Consider the following 14,950-nt stretch of genomic DNA (forward strand, 5'->3'; position numbering starts at 1 on the left):
TTATGTACTCACCATAACGTTCCATCTGAGTAGGTAGTTCATTTGTCTGCAACCTGTGGGTTACGGATCCGATATCGGATCCGAGCCGGCAACTTGTTTCAAGCTAAAGGATCCGAGCTCCTAGCCCCTCCCTTCACCCATAATCCCCTGCTAACCCTCCATGACCTCAGATCGAGTTTGCCTCTTCATATATATCCGACAAAGGATATCTAAAAAAAATTAATAGATCCAAAGAAGGTCAGGGGGAAGGAGGGGGGGATGGTTGCAGACAAATGAACTACCTACTCAGATGGAACGTTATGGTGAGTACATAACTTCTAAATCTGAAGTAGGAATGTTCATTTGTCTGCAACCTGTGGGACAGAGTCCCCAGCTACCTGCACCCTGGGTGGACATCATGGAAGGATATTACGAAGCACCGCAGAGCCAAAGGATGCTCTTCCTCTAGAAAGCAGGTCTAGCTTGTAGTGGTTGATAAAGGTATGAGATGAAGCCCAAGTGGCTGCAGAACAAATATCATCCAAGGGAACTCTAGACTTGAAAGCCGCAGAAGTAGAAATGGAGCGAGTGGAATGAGCACGAACTCCTTCTGGTGCGGGTCTACCCGAGGCTTGATAAGCTAGCAGGATACACTGGGAAATCCAGCGAGATAAAGATACTTTAGAGATAGCTTTCCCCAAATTAAATTTGGCAAAGGAAACGAACAGCTGGTCGGATTGTCTATGGCCAGCCGTCCTATGGGTATAAAAACGAAGCTGCCTATGAACATCCAATGAGTGCAGCTTGTATTCACCCTTATTTTGATATTTAGGGAAGAAAACCGGTAAATTTATGGATTGGTTTATGTTGGTTTCTGATGCTATCTTGGGAAGAAAGGAGGGATTGATCCTGAGTTACACTCTATCAGGATGAAAGATCAGGTACGGAGGTTTTACAGAAAGAGCCTGAAGTTCCGACACTCTTTTCGCAGAAGTAATGGCTACAAGGAATGCCGTTTTCCATGACAAGAATTTGAGGTCCACTGTAGCAGCGGGTTCAAAGGGTGGAGCAGTCAAGGCTTGAAGAACTAAAGTAAGATCCCATGGGGGTACGGCTTCTTTTACAGGAGGTCTAAGTAAAAGGTACCCTTGAGAAAGGTTTTACACAATTTGGCTGACATCAAGGGTCCTGTATCATGTCCCACATGATAATGAGAAATGGCTGCCAATTGCACTTTGACAGTTGAACAACTAGCACCTTCTTGAAAGAGTTCAGTTAGGAAATCTAAAATGGATGTGAGAGGAGCCGTAAAGGGATCTAGCTCTCGGCTCCCACATGGAAAAACGTTTCCATTTGCTGTGATATACCTTCCTGGTGGAGGGCTTATGTGCTGCCACGAGGATGGCTTTGACTTGTGAAGAGATACCGGGAGTCCTAACTAGGAGTGGAACTGGAGCAACCAAGCTGTCAGTTTCAGATTGTCCAGGTTTGGAGTTGGCAAGTCCAATGGATGGGAGATGAGATCCGGGATGGGATCTAGAATCCAAGGGTGATTCACAAGGTGAGACCACAGGTAAGGGAACCAAATTTGTCGAGGCCAGAATGGGGCAATGAGAATCATTTTGCTCCCCAGCCGCGAGGCTTTCTTTAACAGTTGTAACATCATTGGAAGAGGAGGATAGGCATAGAGTAGACCGGGTGGCCAAGCATGCACCAGAGCGTCTCTTGGAGATTCCCCTGGTGGGGGGATTAGAGCGAAGAAATTGTCGCATTTGGCGTTTGATGGAGATGCAAAAAGATCGCAGCAGGGTTGCCCCCATGTTGCGAATATCTGCTTCGCTACTAGAGGATTGAGAGACCACTCATAGGGGGTAAGAAGGGTGCAGCTGAGCTTGTCCGCTAGGATGTTGGTCCTCCCCGGAATGTGCGTTGCAATCAGAAAGCGGTTGGTGGAGATCGCCCATTCCCACACTCTCATGGCTTCGCGGCAAAGAGGATAAGATCTGGTTCCCCCCTGTTTGTTGATATACCAGACCACTGACATGTTGTCTGAGTGAATTGCAATCGTTCCTGCGGGAAGGAAGCTCTGAAGTGCTTGCAACGCTAACAGCACCGCTCTCATCTCCAGAACGTTGATATGCAGGGAGGTCCCTGTATCGTTCCACGTGCCTTGGACTGTCCTGCCTGAGTAATGCCCCCCCCCACCCGAGGCGGGAAGCGTCCGTGGTCACCGTGGCGATGGGGGGAGAGGTGCAGAAGGGTCGGCCCGTATGGAAGTTTGATGCTTGGAGCCACCATAGTAACGCCCTTCTGCAAGCCTTGCTGATAGCAATGGGATGGTGGAGAGGGAGTGATAGGAAGGACCATTGCACTAACAGAGTCCATTGTAGGACTCGCATGTTCAAACGGGCGCATGGAAGGAGTGTAATCGCTGCTGCCATGGAGCCTAGTGCCCTCAGGATCAATTCTGCTGGTGAAGCCTCTGAAAGAAGGATAGCCCGCAAATGGAGTTGAAGATTTCTGATTCTCTCCGCAGTTAGGAAGGCTCGCAAATCTCTGGTATTTATTCTGGCACCTATAAATTCTATGATCTGTGTTGGAGCCAGTAGGGATTTGCCGACATTGATAGCAATGCCTAGTTGTGGGGCTAGATGGAGAAAGTCACTGGCTGTGCAAAGTAGATGCCTTGTTGGTGCGGTCAGGAGCCAGTCGTCCAGGTACGGGAAGACCTGAATTCCCTGGAGTCTCAGGTGGGCCGCAATCACTGCTAACACTTTGGTGAACACCCGGGGGGCTGTGGTGAGGCCAAAGGGAAGGACCCTGAACTGGTAGTGACTGAATCCCAGCCAGAAGCGAAGGAACCTCCTGGATCGTTTGTCCATTAAGATGTGGTAATACGCATCCTTGAGGTCTATAGAGCACATCCAATCGTTCTCCCTCAGAAGGGGGAGGATAGATTGAAGAGTGACCATTCGGAATTTTTCCTTGGTTACTGACAGGTTCAAGCGGGAAAGGTCTAGGATGGGTCTCAGATCCCCCGTCTTTTTTGGCACCAAAAAGAACCTGGAGTAGAACCCTAATCCGAGCTGGTCTTGGGGGACGGGCTGGATGGCTCTTTTTCTTAGCAGCTGCTGTATTTCTGCGGCTGCGGCCTCCCTGTGATCGGGTGGTACATCGGGGAGGTTCTTGGATTGGGGGACATGGAGAATTGGTATCTTGTACCCTCTGGATATGATGGGAAGCACCCAGCGGTCTGTTGTGATGGACTCCCACGCCGCTAGATGCTTCGAAAAACGCCCCCGACTGCCTCCAGAGTGGAGCAGCCGGGCAACCCCTCGGTTCTCTGGACCCGAAATTTCTTGGAACCCCTCTGCCCCTAGGGCGACGTCCTCCCTGTCCACCTCTGCCACGGTAGGACTGGTTGTCCGGAGCTGGTTGGGAATGTTGTGATTTTCGGAACCACATCTTCTTCTGACCCTTTTGGTTCCTTGAAAATGACCGCTGGGGAGCAGAGAAGCGGACTCCGACGGCAGACAACGTCTTCCCGTCCTTCTCGCTCTGGACAAGCATTTCGCGAACTGTTTTGCCAAAAAGGGCAGAACCATCAAAGGGGGCGTTCGCGAAGGACGCCTTAAAGGGCTCCGTAAAGTCGCAATGAAGGAGCCAGGCCTGACGTCTCATGACTAGGCCTGCTCCGCTGGCCCTAGCGGCTCCCTCTGTGGCGTGGGACAATAGCCGCATAGAGGTGTTAGAAATAGATCTTAGAGTGGCCATTCGGGTGGAGTACAATTGTTTATCCTCCTCCGACATGGACTCAGGGGGGGATGCAGCGTATTCTTTGATAAGATCCCGCTGCATCCTGATGACATGTGCCATATAGTTCAGAGACCTTACAGAGAAGGTCGCTGAACTAAAGACTTGCTTCCCTAAGCGATCCATCAAACGGGACTCTTTGCTCGGTGGATGGGCTGAGGGACTCTCCTGAGCTAATTCCCTCTTTGTGGCTGCCGCCGTCAACATGGCATCTACAGGGGGGCCCTTACTCCAATGAGACCGGTCAGAGGGGGGGCTAAGAATCCTATCCGGCCGTTTGGGTATTGGCTCCACGGTGTCTGGATCCTTCCATGCCCTGGTGGTAATAAGGTCCACCAGGTGATCGGATGGAGGGGACACCCAGGAGGTAGACGGGCCTGCCTCGAATGCCTCCAGAAACACGGACTCGTCAGAGGAAGACTTGGAGGCAGACCACCCACCTCTGATTCTTAGCATCTCCATGATGTCTCCAAAGGAGACATCCTCAGGGGGTGATCTTGGGGAGCCTTCCCCTTCCTCCAAGTCCGTGTCCTCGGTTAAGGACTCAGGGGAGTCCACGTGCCTCCTTTTGCACTTATGCTTGCGGGGAGCTTCCTCGGGGGGACTGTCCGAGGAGCCCTCGCCAGCGACATCTTGTTCCAATGGAACTATCTGTGACATCGAAGCAGGCTGTCCCTTTGGCCGGGTGATGGAAGCCTGGTCCAGCAGAGAGGGAGTGCAGGGAGGAGTCGATGCAAGGGCTGGGGGTCCGGATGCTCTCAACAGAGCCCTCTCCACAACATCGAATGCAGAGGGAGAGCCACTCTCTAATGGATCCGAAAGTCGGCTCCCACTCGGATCCGATGAAGGGATCGGAGCCGGTGCCGAGACCGTCGGATCCGAGGGACCAGTGTGCTCCGACCTGGACGGAGCCGAAGGCACACTGAATCCCCCGGATCCGAAGCTCTGACCACGGCTCCGAGAGGTCGGATCCGACAGACTCGAGGGTAGGGTCGGATCCGAAGTACACAGCACTGTCGGCGCCGACCCACCCCCGGCTCCAAGGCTGCTCGGCTCCGAGTGCTCCGAACCCGGGTAGCGGGTCAGAGAAGGAGCAATTGGGTGGAAAAAAGGTGTCGAGCTCCCCCCCTGAGGGGGGGGGGAGGCAAGAGCACTCCCATCTGCAGCTGGGCCTGGATGAACCTTCGCATCATCCGGTCCAAGTCTGCATCAGATAAACTAAATGTGGATCTCGAAGAGGCCACCGAGGCAGGCCTGGATTGCCGCCTCGATGACCTCGACGGAGATCGGGTCTCCTCCTCGGCCCCGGGAGAAAGAAGGGATCGGAGCCGAGGAGGAGGAGACCTAGAAGCAATGGAGGAGAAGCCGCTTAGCTGGCGGGCCGAAACGGAGGTCTCGGCCCGCCGCTTTTGGTGCTTCTCCCTCCGTTTCTCCCTCCTGGCCTCCCTGTCCTCCCGACACTTTAGCGGGAGTTTGAGTCCCAGTCGGAGGCAGGGGGGCAGGAGTGGCAACCATCACAGGCTGTGATGGAGCCACAGGAGTGGTAGAGGAAGCGGAGGCCGAAGCCGAATCCGGGGGTAGAAGTCCCGCCAGGACCAGCTGCGACCTCCACTCTTTCAGTGCCCTGGGGTTGAACGCTGCACAGATAAGTACAGCCCGAGGTGAGGTGTTCAACCCCAAGGCACCGAACGCACCGAGTGTGGCCATCAGCCGGGGAGAGCTTATGGCCACACTCGGTACATTTCGAAAATATGGCTTTTGGGGCCTCAGCCATTCCCTTTTTTTTTTTTTTTTTTTTTTTTAATAAAGAAAAGAAAAACAACTACACACACACACACACACACACAGGCCCCAAAAGCACACCACAAACACTCACACACTAGCGACCATCGAAGGGAGGGTATTAAATAAACAAAAAATAGGGAACTTAACTCAGACACACTTAATAAAAGTTAATTTAAACAATAAAAGAGTTTTCTGAAGAAAAAAAGTTTAACTTTTAGTCACTTATCTGGAGCTCAAGAAAAAGGATCCTGCCATCACAAGCGCGGCAAACTAGATCTGAGGTCATGGAGGGTTAGCAGGGGATTATGGGTGAAGGGAGGGGCTAGGAGCTCGGATCCATTAGCTTGAAACAAGTTGCCGGCTCGGATCCGTAACCCACAGGTTGCAGACAAATGAACATTCCTACTTCAGATAGTATGTTATGGACTTAATCTTCCTTTGATTTGTATGTAAAGTTTCTACCACTTACTAGGAGCTAGAATAGGACTCCGGCCTGAGAAAACTGCAGCCAAAACCCCTCATACCTACCATATCCCGTTTCATCTTTTCCATATACCTTTTTACCTTCTATAGCGATTCCTCACTCCACTTCAGAGTTTTGGCCACTAGATGGCAGTCTTTACCCACCTACAACCTCTCTTCCTCACTCATTCCCTCTCACAATATCAATACAACCAGTCCTTCACTCTCTTTTCCTCTGCCTGCTTGTTAATAGTCCTCCTAATCTCTGACTTTCACCCACTCCTCAATACAGTCCCCTAGCACCCCTCTAGCCAGCCTGACTTCCACCTTCTGCACTTACCTTCACAATACTGCTAGTGTCTGTCCTGCTGCCTTCTTTCCTTGGGTCTCCTCAGTGCTACTCTATTCTATCTATAGCTACGTCTACCTTGACTACCTCCTCTACATATTCCCTAACCTTGACTATCTCCTCTGTTCATATTCCCCAACCTATCTCTCAAACCCCAAATACTTCTCGGTCCACTATATCACATTGTGTTCCCCGCATCTGTCCTCCAAACTGCCAAGTGAAATGGCTCAAATGTCTCTCATGACTTCACTATCTAAGCTCTGCTGAGCACTTTCTTCCAGCCTGTCTTTGCTCACACTCACCTAACTCCTCCCCCTATCCCTACCTACATCCACCCTTACCTATCATAAGGACCAATTTCCCCAGGGCGCCATCTTTAAACCCCTGGATCTGCTCATGGCTGCTGTGCGTTCCTGGCCTGCTATTCCATACCTCCTATAAGTGCGATACTCCTAAGCTGACATAGTTTTGTCGTTATATTATCTGGAACTTGTAAATTATTTCCAGCCCTAGTGATTTTTTAATGTATTTTATGTTGGTTTCAAAGAATGTGTACCCGTTAAATGTATGATTTGCTTACGAGTATGCTGTCCAGTGTCTGCTGTAAACATGTGATAGTACTGAATGTGTTGTGGATTACCTATCTGTAGGTGTAATTGTGCACAGTACAACTGCCGCTGCAAAACATGGTACTTGCAACCAAGATTCATTGCCTTTGTAACCTGTACAACGCTGCTGCGTTGCTTGAGAATCAATCCCTATTATAGACTCTCCACGGCCATAGCTTTTAGGAATTCCTCTAGTTACTCTCAAACACTTAGCTGGTGTTGATTCCATGTCGCTAACCACTTCCATGTGGCAGCCGACCATAATAGCACCTGTACTAGCCCCCCTTGGAACTCCACATTCCCAAAAAAGTAAGTATGTTAAGGTTTAATTTTCCTTTGATTTGTATGTAAAGTTGCTACCACTTACTAGGAGCTAGTATAGGACCCCAGCCTGAGAAGCCTGCAGCCAAAACCCCTCATACCTACCGTATCCCGTTTCATCTTTTCCATATACCTTTCTACCTTCTATAGTGATTCCTCACTCCACTTCAGAGTTTTGGCCACTAAATGGCAGTCTTTACCCACCTATAACCTCTCTTCCTCACACATTCCCTCTCACCATATCAATACAACCAGTCCTTCACGGTCTTTTCCTCTACCTGCTTGTTAATAGTCCTCCTAATCTCTGAATTTCACCCACTCCTCCTCAATACAGTCCCCTAGCACCCCTCTAGCCAGACTGACTTCCACCTTCTGCACTTACCTTCACAATACTGACAGTTTTTTTCACACTGTCTGTCCTGCTGCCTTCTTTCCTTGGGTCTGCCCAGGACCTCTACCTTTATAGCTATTAGGCCACACCCTCTGCCCTCCCTACTTAACTCATCACTTAACACCCACTAATTAATCACTCCTACCTCACCTACTCTGTACTCCTGCTGAATCTTCCTACTCCACATAAACCTATAATTCTTAAACTACCCTAATACCCCCCAACTTAAACACACTCCAGCAGTGTTCCCCTTCATAAACATCATGAACACTAAATCATTAACCTGTACAGCTCTACTACTAATTCTAATCTGCCTTTCCTACACACTCTACCTCACCAGACCTCTTTATACCAATCATGCACCCCCAACCCACTCCACATCTCCTCACCCTTACATTTTGCTCACTCCACATTCTTCATATCCCCTAACCTCTACTCCCACAACAATTCCTTGCTCTTCAACTCCTATCTTACCCCAAAAAACACTATTCAAATACATACCACTCCCATCTTAACACACTCCTCTAACTTCAAACCCAATACCAAGCTTCTTAAATACCTCTTCAACCTCATACACCACATTATCCCCATACTTACCTCTGGAGACATACACCCAAATCCTGTCCCTTCTACCACTTCCACCCCCACCCCCCCCATCACCTCTACCTCACTCATCCAGAAGACCACTCCACTTCACTGTTCTCAATGCCCAAAGCATTTGTAATAAAATCCCACAACTTCATGCCTGGCTCCATCACAACAAGCCTGACTTTCTTTCCATCACTGAAACATGGCTCAAACCACACATTAAAGACTCAGAACTTACTCCACCTAACTATAGTATTATCAGACATGACAGAACTAATGAGAAAGGGGAGGTGCAAGTCTCCTCTTCCCTTCAACGCTCTCAGTCACCCCCTACTCTAAACCTGTCCCCATATTTGGGAAAGCTGAAATACTTTTAGCCCTTCTTCAAACAAACAAACATAAATCCATCTGCATAGCCACCCTCTACATCCCTCCAGGTGATAACATCCCTGTCTTAGAAGACATTCTCTGCTGGCTTTCATCGAATATCTCAAATGAAACCATAATCCTCGGGGATGTTAACATAAATTGGAATAATATACAATCTCCAACCAACTCCCTCAATATCAATCTGTATAACTTCACGCAGCTTATCAACTCCCCAGCCAGACCCTCTAAAGACCTCGTATCAGGTAGCATATCTTAGACTGGATACTACTTTCCCATCCACATTACTTCTCCAAGAGTGGCACAATTCCAGATCCACTTGCAGACCATCTTCTCAGTTTTGCCCTTCACCTTCCTTCCTTCAACTATCCCACTCCTACATCTCCACTCACCTCATAAAAAACTTTAACCACAATGTTTTCTCCAACACCCTAAAAAGGGCCAACTGGAACCCATTAATGACTTTACCCCTGGATAACGCAGTTACTTACTTCAAAACAACCTTCTTAAGCTTGCTTGACTCCTTTGCTCCCTTAAGAACTAAACGTATAGAGAGTAAACCAGTCCCTTGGCTAACTAGAAACACCCTAATTACAATGCGAAACCGCGACAAAGCCTGGAACCACTATCATAAAACTAAAACTTCCACTTCCCTTAACGAATACAAATCGCTTCTCAACAAAGCTAAAAAACTCATTAACAGCAACCATAAAGCCTATTTCTCCACTCTCCAAACCAAACACAACAATAACCCTAAGAAATTCTGGGATGGCATCTCTTCCCTTCTAAGCCCAGGTAAAAAAGAAAACCCTTGCCCTGACCCTAATGCCTTAGACTCAGATCTAGCTATCCAATTTAACTCATTCTTTATTAACTCCATCTCAAAATTAACATCATCCTTTACCATGAAATCACCAGCCCCCCAGCAACCTCCTCAGAACCCCTTCTCCTATAACTACAATACCCCCAACCTCCTCATTTCACCACAAACTCTATCCCCATCTCTACTATAAAAAAAACTTCTTCCAAAACTAAAACCATGTTCTAATGCACCCAATGAAATACCATCCTCCTTCCTAAAGACTGCTGCAGAAGCCATAGCCTACCCTATCAGCATCCTAATCGATCTATTTCTGAATGCCATGTTCCCCAGATCTGGAAAAAGGCCTATATTATTCCAGTCCACAAGGGTGGCAGAAATAATGATATCTCCAACTTCCACCCCATCGCTATCCCCCATCTTTAAAATTCTCGAAAAATGTTTCCATCTACAACTCCTGCCCTACCTCATCAATAATAACCTTCTAACTTCTACTCTGGCCATAGTACTACCACAGCTCTCCTCTCCTTTCTCGAAACCATAAACAAGGCCCGTGACTCTGGTCACATTGTTTCCACCCTCCTCCTTGATCTCTCTAAAGCTTTCAACACAATTTCTCATAACCTTCTTCTTAGTAAGCTCTCTAAACTAAACCTATCCCACTCCTCTATTAACTGGTTCACCAGCTACTTATCAAATAAGCAACAAGCAGTTAAGTGGAAAAAAGCAATTTCCCCTTTCCAATTCACACCCACTGGTGTACCCCAAGGCTCAATTCTAGGTCCTCTTCTATTTACCATCTTTATCAATGACATCCACCAAGCAATCCCTAACTCTAAACTTATTCAATATGCAGACAATTCAACAATTATCTGCTCTTCTTCCTGCACTTCCACCCTAATGAAACTTACCCAAGAAGCATTCTCTGCTACATAGCTATGGATGCTCCAGAACCATTTAGCGCTACATGCCAACAAGATTAAACTAATGTTATTTTCCCTCTCCAGAAGCATTACCCTAGATAAACACACTTTCCTTATTACCAGCAAAGATAACACTTCTCTTGAAACTGCCTCCTCTGCCAAACTCTTAGGCTTCCAAATTGATGACCAACTAAAGCTTGACAACCATTTGCTGGCAAATATCAAAAAAACACACTAAAAACTGGGCATGCTTTATCGTCACTACCAATTTCTCTCTCCCCCTATCCGGCTCACTCTTGCCAACACCTACCTAATCCCATCCCTACTATATGGAGTCTCTATCCTTACCAACCTGCAATCCTCCCTCAAATCCAAACTCTCCTCCTGTTACTATAAGATTGCAAAATTCGCAACTGGCCACAGATCCAGCACCCATCTCTGTACCCCCCTACACCAACTGAAATGGCTTGAACTCCCCAATTATCTTATCTACATACAACTTATCCAAGCACATAAACTTATATTTCGCCCTTTTCTGTCCCTCCCTCATCTCAACCTTTAAAATGCATCTACCCAACAGATGCCTACGATCCAACCCACAAAATCAAATTGAAATGCATAAACCCTCTCGCCCACCTGGCGAACAGCTTTTTTCCTTCTGCCTCGCATGCCACTGGAACTCCCTCCCACCTCTCATCCGTACCACTAACAGTCTAACTTCAAATCTCTTCTCCACTCTCACCTAACATCACTGCGGGAATGCTCTTGCTCTCATCCTACATAATATTTCTATCTATAGCACCTCATCCTACATAATATTTCTATCTATAGCACTTCCTACTTCAAACACTTCTGCTGACACCTTCTTAACAAGCTGTCACTTTTTATTTCTCCTTAATGCATTATATGGGGTCCTTTGCATTACCTTTTATAGCTGGAACTAACTTGATTATTGTTAATACTGTGATACTTATCTACCCTGACATTTCATTATCATTAAACTGTGACACTTTATCTACTCTGACATGTAATATGGTATACTTTATCTACCCTGACATTTGATTATTGTTAAAACTGTGATACTTGACCTACTCTGACATTTTTATTTTCTAAATTCTCTTTAACCGCTGCAGATTTACAGCTATGACTTCTCAGTAGCTCTGTGTAACCTAAAATTTATTTTATTTTTACTTTTCTTTAATTGTATTGCATGTGTATTTGTAATACTGTTACTTTAACTAGTTGTAACTTGGAGCTTTTCTCCCCAGGACTCCATTGAAAATTGTCTCCCCAAGGCCCAATGGACCACCCTGGTAAACAAACTGCAAATAAATAAATAAATAAATAAATTAATTAATTAATTAAATAAATATACTTATTTTTATAATTTGTGTCGCTGTTCAAGCACATAATTTGTTGCTACTTCAATTTTTGAAATTGTCTGGGATTCTGTGTTTTGGTTACTTTGTACTGTAACCATCAGTCTAGCCTGAAAAGGGTCCATCTGGATCCCGAGATGAAAGGTTCATATGTAGGACTAGAAAAGAAAGAGATCCCGCTCTACCCCATTTTAATTACAGAGCAGATATGCATTTTTCAGCCGAATCAATTACAATTTAGCTGTATATATCAGTTGTGTGGGCATTACTCTAGAACAGGTTTATTTTACTGACTGCAGAGAAGGCTCTATCACATTAGGAAATATTAGATCTGGCTGTAGTAAGGACTGTACATGGTATGATGCAGAAAGACAAACAAATACTGTGAACAGCTGCTCCTTCCAATCATGCTAATGAATGAAAGTACACAATGGAAAATGGAAGGGGACTACTCAATGATATAGAGGAAGAAGCAGGATAAACCGAAATTCCAGATACTATTCTATGGTACCCAGCAAACCATGGTGACAATTGTGAAGGCGAATAAAGATAATGGTAAGACATATATGCAATAATGTAGTGCATTACAATGGTATATTAATGTACTCACTTGGTGTGCAATTTAACAACGAGGCAGGTTACTGCACTGTAACTCTGTATGCCATCAGACACTTGACAGCTCTGCTTTATGTATCATGCCAATGTCAGGGCAGCATACAAAACACCCAGTCTTAAAGAGCTGTAATTAGGATCATAGAAAGTTACTAGGCTATTGGCCTTGAGGCCCTTATAAGCCTAGCCAAGAGTTTAGCCCATGTTTAGACAAGTCAGCACCCAAAGCACCTTCATGTAAGGTTATTGAATAGCACCCAAAGCACCTTCATGTAAGGTTATTGAATACAGTGGCCTATGATTATGCTTTTGCAAATAGTAAGTCCAATTTAATATTTGACTATCTTAGCCCAGCTCTCTAGGATCTAACTATGAGCAAGTCAACCACAGTGCAGCTAGCAGCAAGTACCCTGCTGGTACCGGTGTGGTGGAAAAGACCAACAGCAAGACTTAGCCTACTTGCCTCCCCTTGGGGTGTGTGAGTGCGTGTGAAAGTGCATTTGGGGAATCTCTAGGTAGACAAGAGATCTCATGAACCTACTTGTCTACAAAGGGGGAACAGCCAATAATCCAATCAAAAGGGGAGGTTTGGACATGCATCACAAAGTTGTCTGCATGTCCACCTCTTGGACATCAATAAGGATATGATGTGGATTGGAGAGGACTTGGGCATAAAACCCAGTTTCTCTGCAAGGATGACTGTCTCACTTTTGGTTTATCAGATCTTAGCCCCCCATGAGCAGGAGGAATGGATGGATCAATGGAATAGCCAGGGTGGAGAATGACTGTCAGTAGAGGAATGAAACAAAACAAAAAACTCAAAAAATATTTACACACATTAAAGTTTTAGAATTTTTTTTGGGACTAGAGATGCATGATGTACAGATTTGTAGACAGATAGATAAAGAGTCTAAAAATTATCACTAGACAATAAAAAAATGCTACACTACATAGCAAATGGCTGGAAAATAACTTACAATGGCATTCAAGAAGTTCATTTCCAGTGTGTTAACGGTTTGCACATCAACTTTTCCAGCAGCTCCCCACTCATCATTGAATACTTCCTCCTCCTCACCTTCATCATAAAGATATTTGCTGGCAACCATCTAAAACAGTGAATAAAATGTTACAGTGACCAATACAATGAATAGCAAAAGATGCTTGAAATTTGTCTAAAACATAGCTTAGTTTTCACTGTTACAAAGGGTTTATACAAAGAAAATACTGCACACTGAATGGTGAAATGCTTTCAAATGTATGCTTTTTTCTGTCTGAAATTAACTTTTATGCTTTTTGTTGCTTCTCCAAAACAAAGTACAACAGTATGTTCCATACTATTTCAGTTTGAGTGGAACCTCTTATGACTAAGGTTATTTTTCCTTATTATGCCCCACCCTCTTGAAATTCCAGCAAATGAAGAGGGAAACTGAAGTGTGTCCATCAAGTGGACATCATGACTTCAAATTCCTCAACGGGCGAAACAGCCCATGTACGGAGCCTGTCAGGTTGACTTTACTGACTTAGTAACACATGCATTTACTGCAAACAATATATACTTGCTCAATTTAGCATGCACGCTGGAGAAGTTAGACATACAAGGGGATAGCAGGATGGTATTTATGACCCACCAACACAGAAAGGAAGAGTTCCATTACAAATTAACTTACACGATAGCACCATATTTCAGACAGCTGATATCAGTGAACTTTCCTTAGTGACTGGAAATAATCCAAAAGTAACCTCCTCCAAGATGATAGCAGCTTGGGGGATAAACAAGAAGGTAGTCTTGAACTACACATGCATCACTGAAGGGAAACCTCCAGGAGTCATGGCCCAAGTAACAATGCCTGCTGAGGGTGTGAACTGATGATGAAATGGCTGTAGCACAAATATCTACAATGGAGACATTTTGGAAATAAGCACTAGAAACAGTCACTGCTATGTTGAAGTGTCCTTTTGAATTTTCTGAAGGGTTGTTTGCTACCTTGAAGGCAGAAAGTACAGTTGTGTCCCTACCATAAATGTAGATGTTTGAGTGTATTCACTGTTGCAGTCATTACACTTGGGTTATCTTGCTGGCAGGCGACCCGCAGTCAGCCCGAGTTCCAAAGTCTTGGTCCGGCGTCGGTTGCTGTCGCCTCTTCCCTGACGTCAGTGCACCAGGGGTATAAAAGATGCAACTGACGCCATTTTCTTCAGTTTTTCTTGCCTCAGATGTCAGGTGCACTCAGATAGGAAGGCTGGAAAAATAAAATTATGCCAAAATGCATGCATTTACTAATTAAGCATTTACTTCATCTACAAGCAAATACACCACATAGGTTGTATAGAGCTGAGAAGTACAGAAAAGTCCCAGCAATGAGGAGGGGATGGTGGGTGGGTAACCTGGACTGCAACAGTGAATACACATGGACATCTACATTTATGGTAGGTACACAACTGTACTATGATCATCGTGTTTCACTGTTGCAGTCATTACCCTTGGGTTGAAACCCAAAGCTGAGGTTGGGCGGCTGGGTCTAAATTGGATTTG

The 14,950-nt window shown here is 45.8% G+C and overlaps 1 protein-coding gene across 1 annotated transcript in view; it reads right to left on the reverse strand.

Annotated features, from left to right (window-relative positions):
* CNPPD1 (cyclin Pas1/PHO80 domain containing 1) overlaps nucleotides 1-14,950 on the reverse strand; it is a 537,141-nt gene that overhangs the window by 274,626 nt on the left and 247,565 nt on the right. Inside the window, exon 5 of the mRNA XM_044075228.1 lies at nucleotides 13,395-13,523. Coding sequence (XP_043931163.1) covers nucleotides 13,395-13,523 — 129 coding nt within the window. The remainder of the gene's footprint in view (nucleotides 1-13,394; nucleotides 13,524-14,950) is intronic.

The sequence above is a fragment of the Protopterus annectens genome, chromosome 6.part0 (genome assembly GCF_019279795.1).
Source record: "Protopterus annectens isolate FY-2018-M chromosome 6.part0, PAN1.0, whole genome shotgun sequence".
NCBI lineage: Eukaryota > Metazoa > Chordata > Ceratodontiformes > Protopteridae > Protopterus > Protopterus annectens.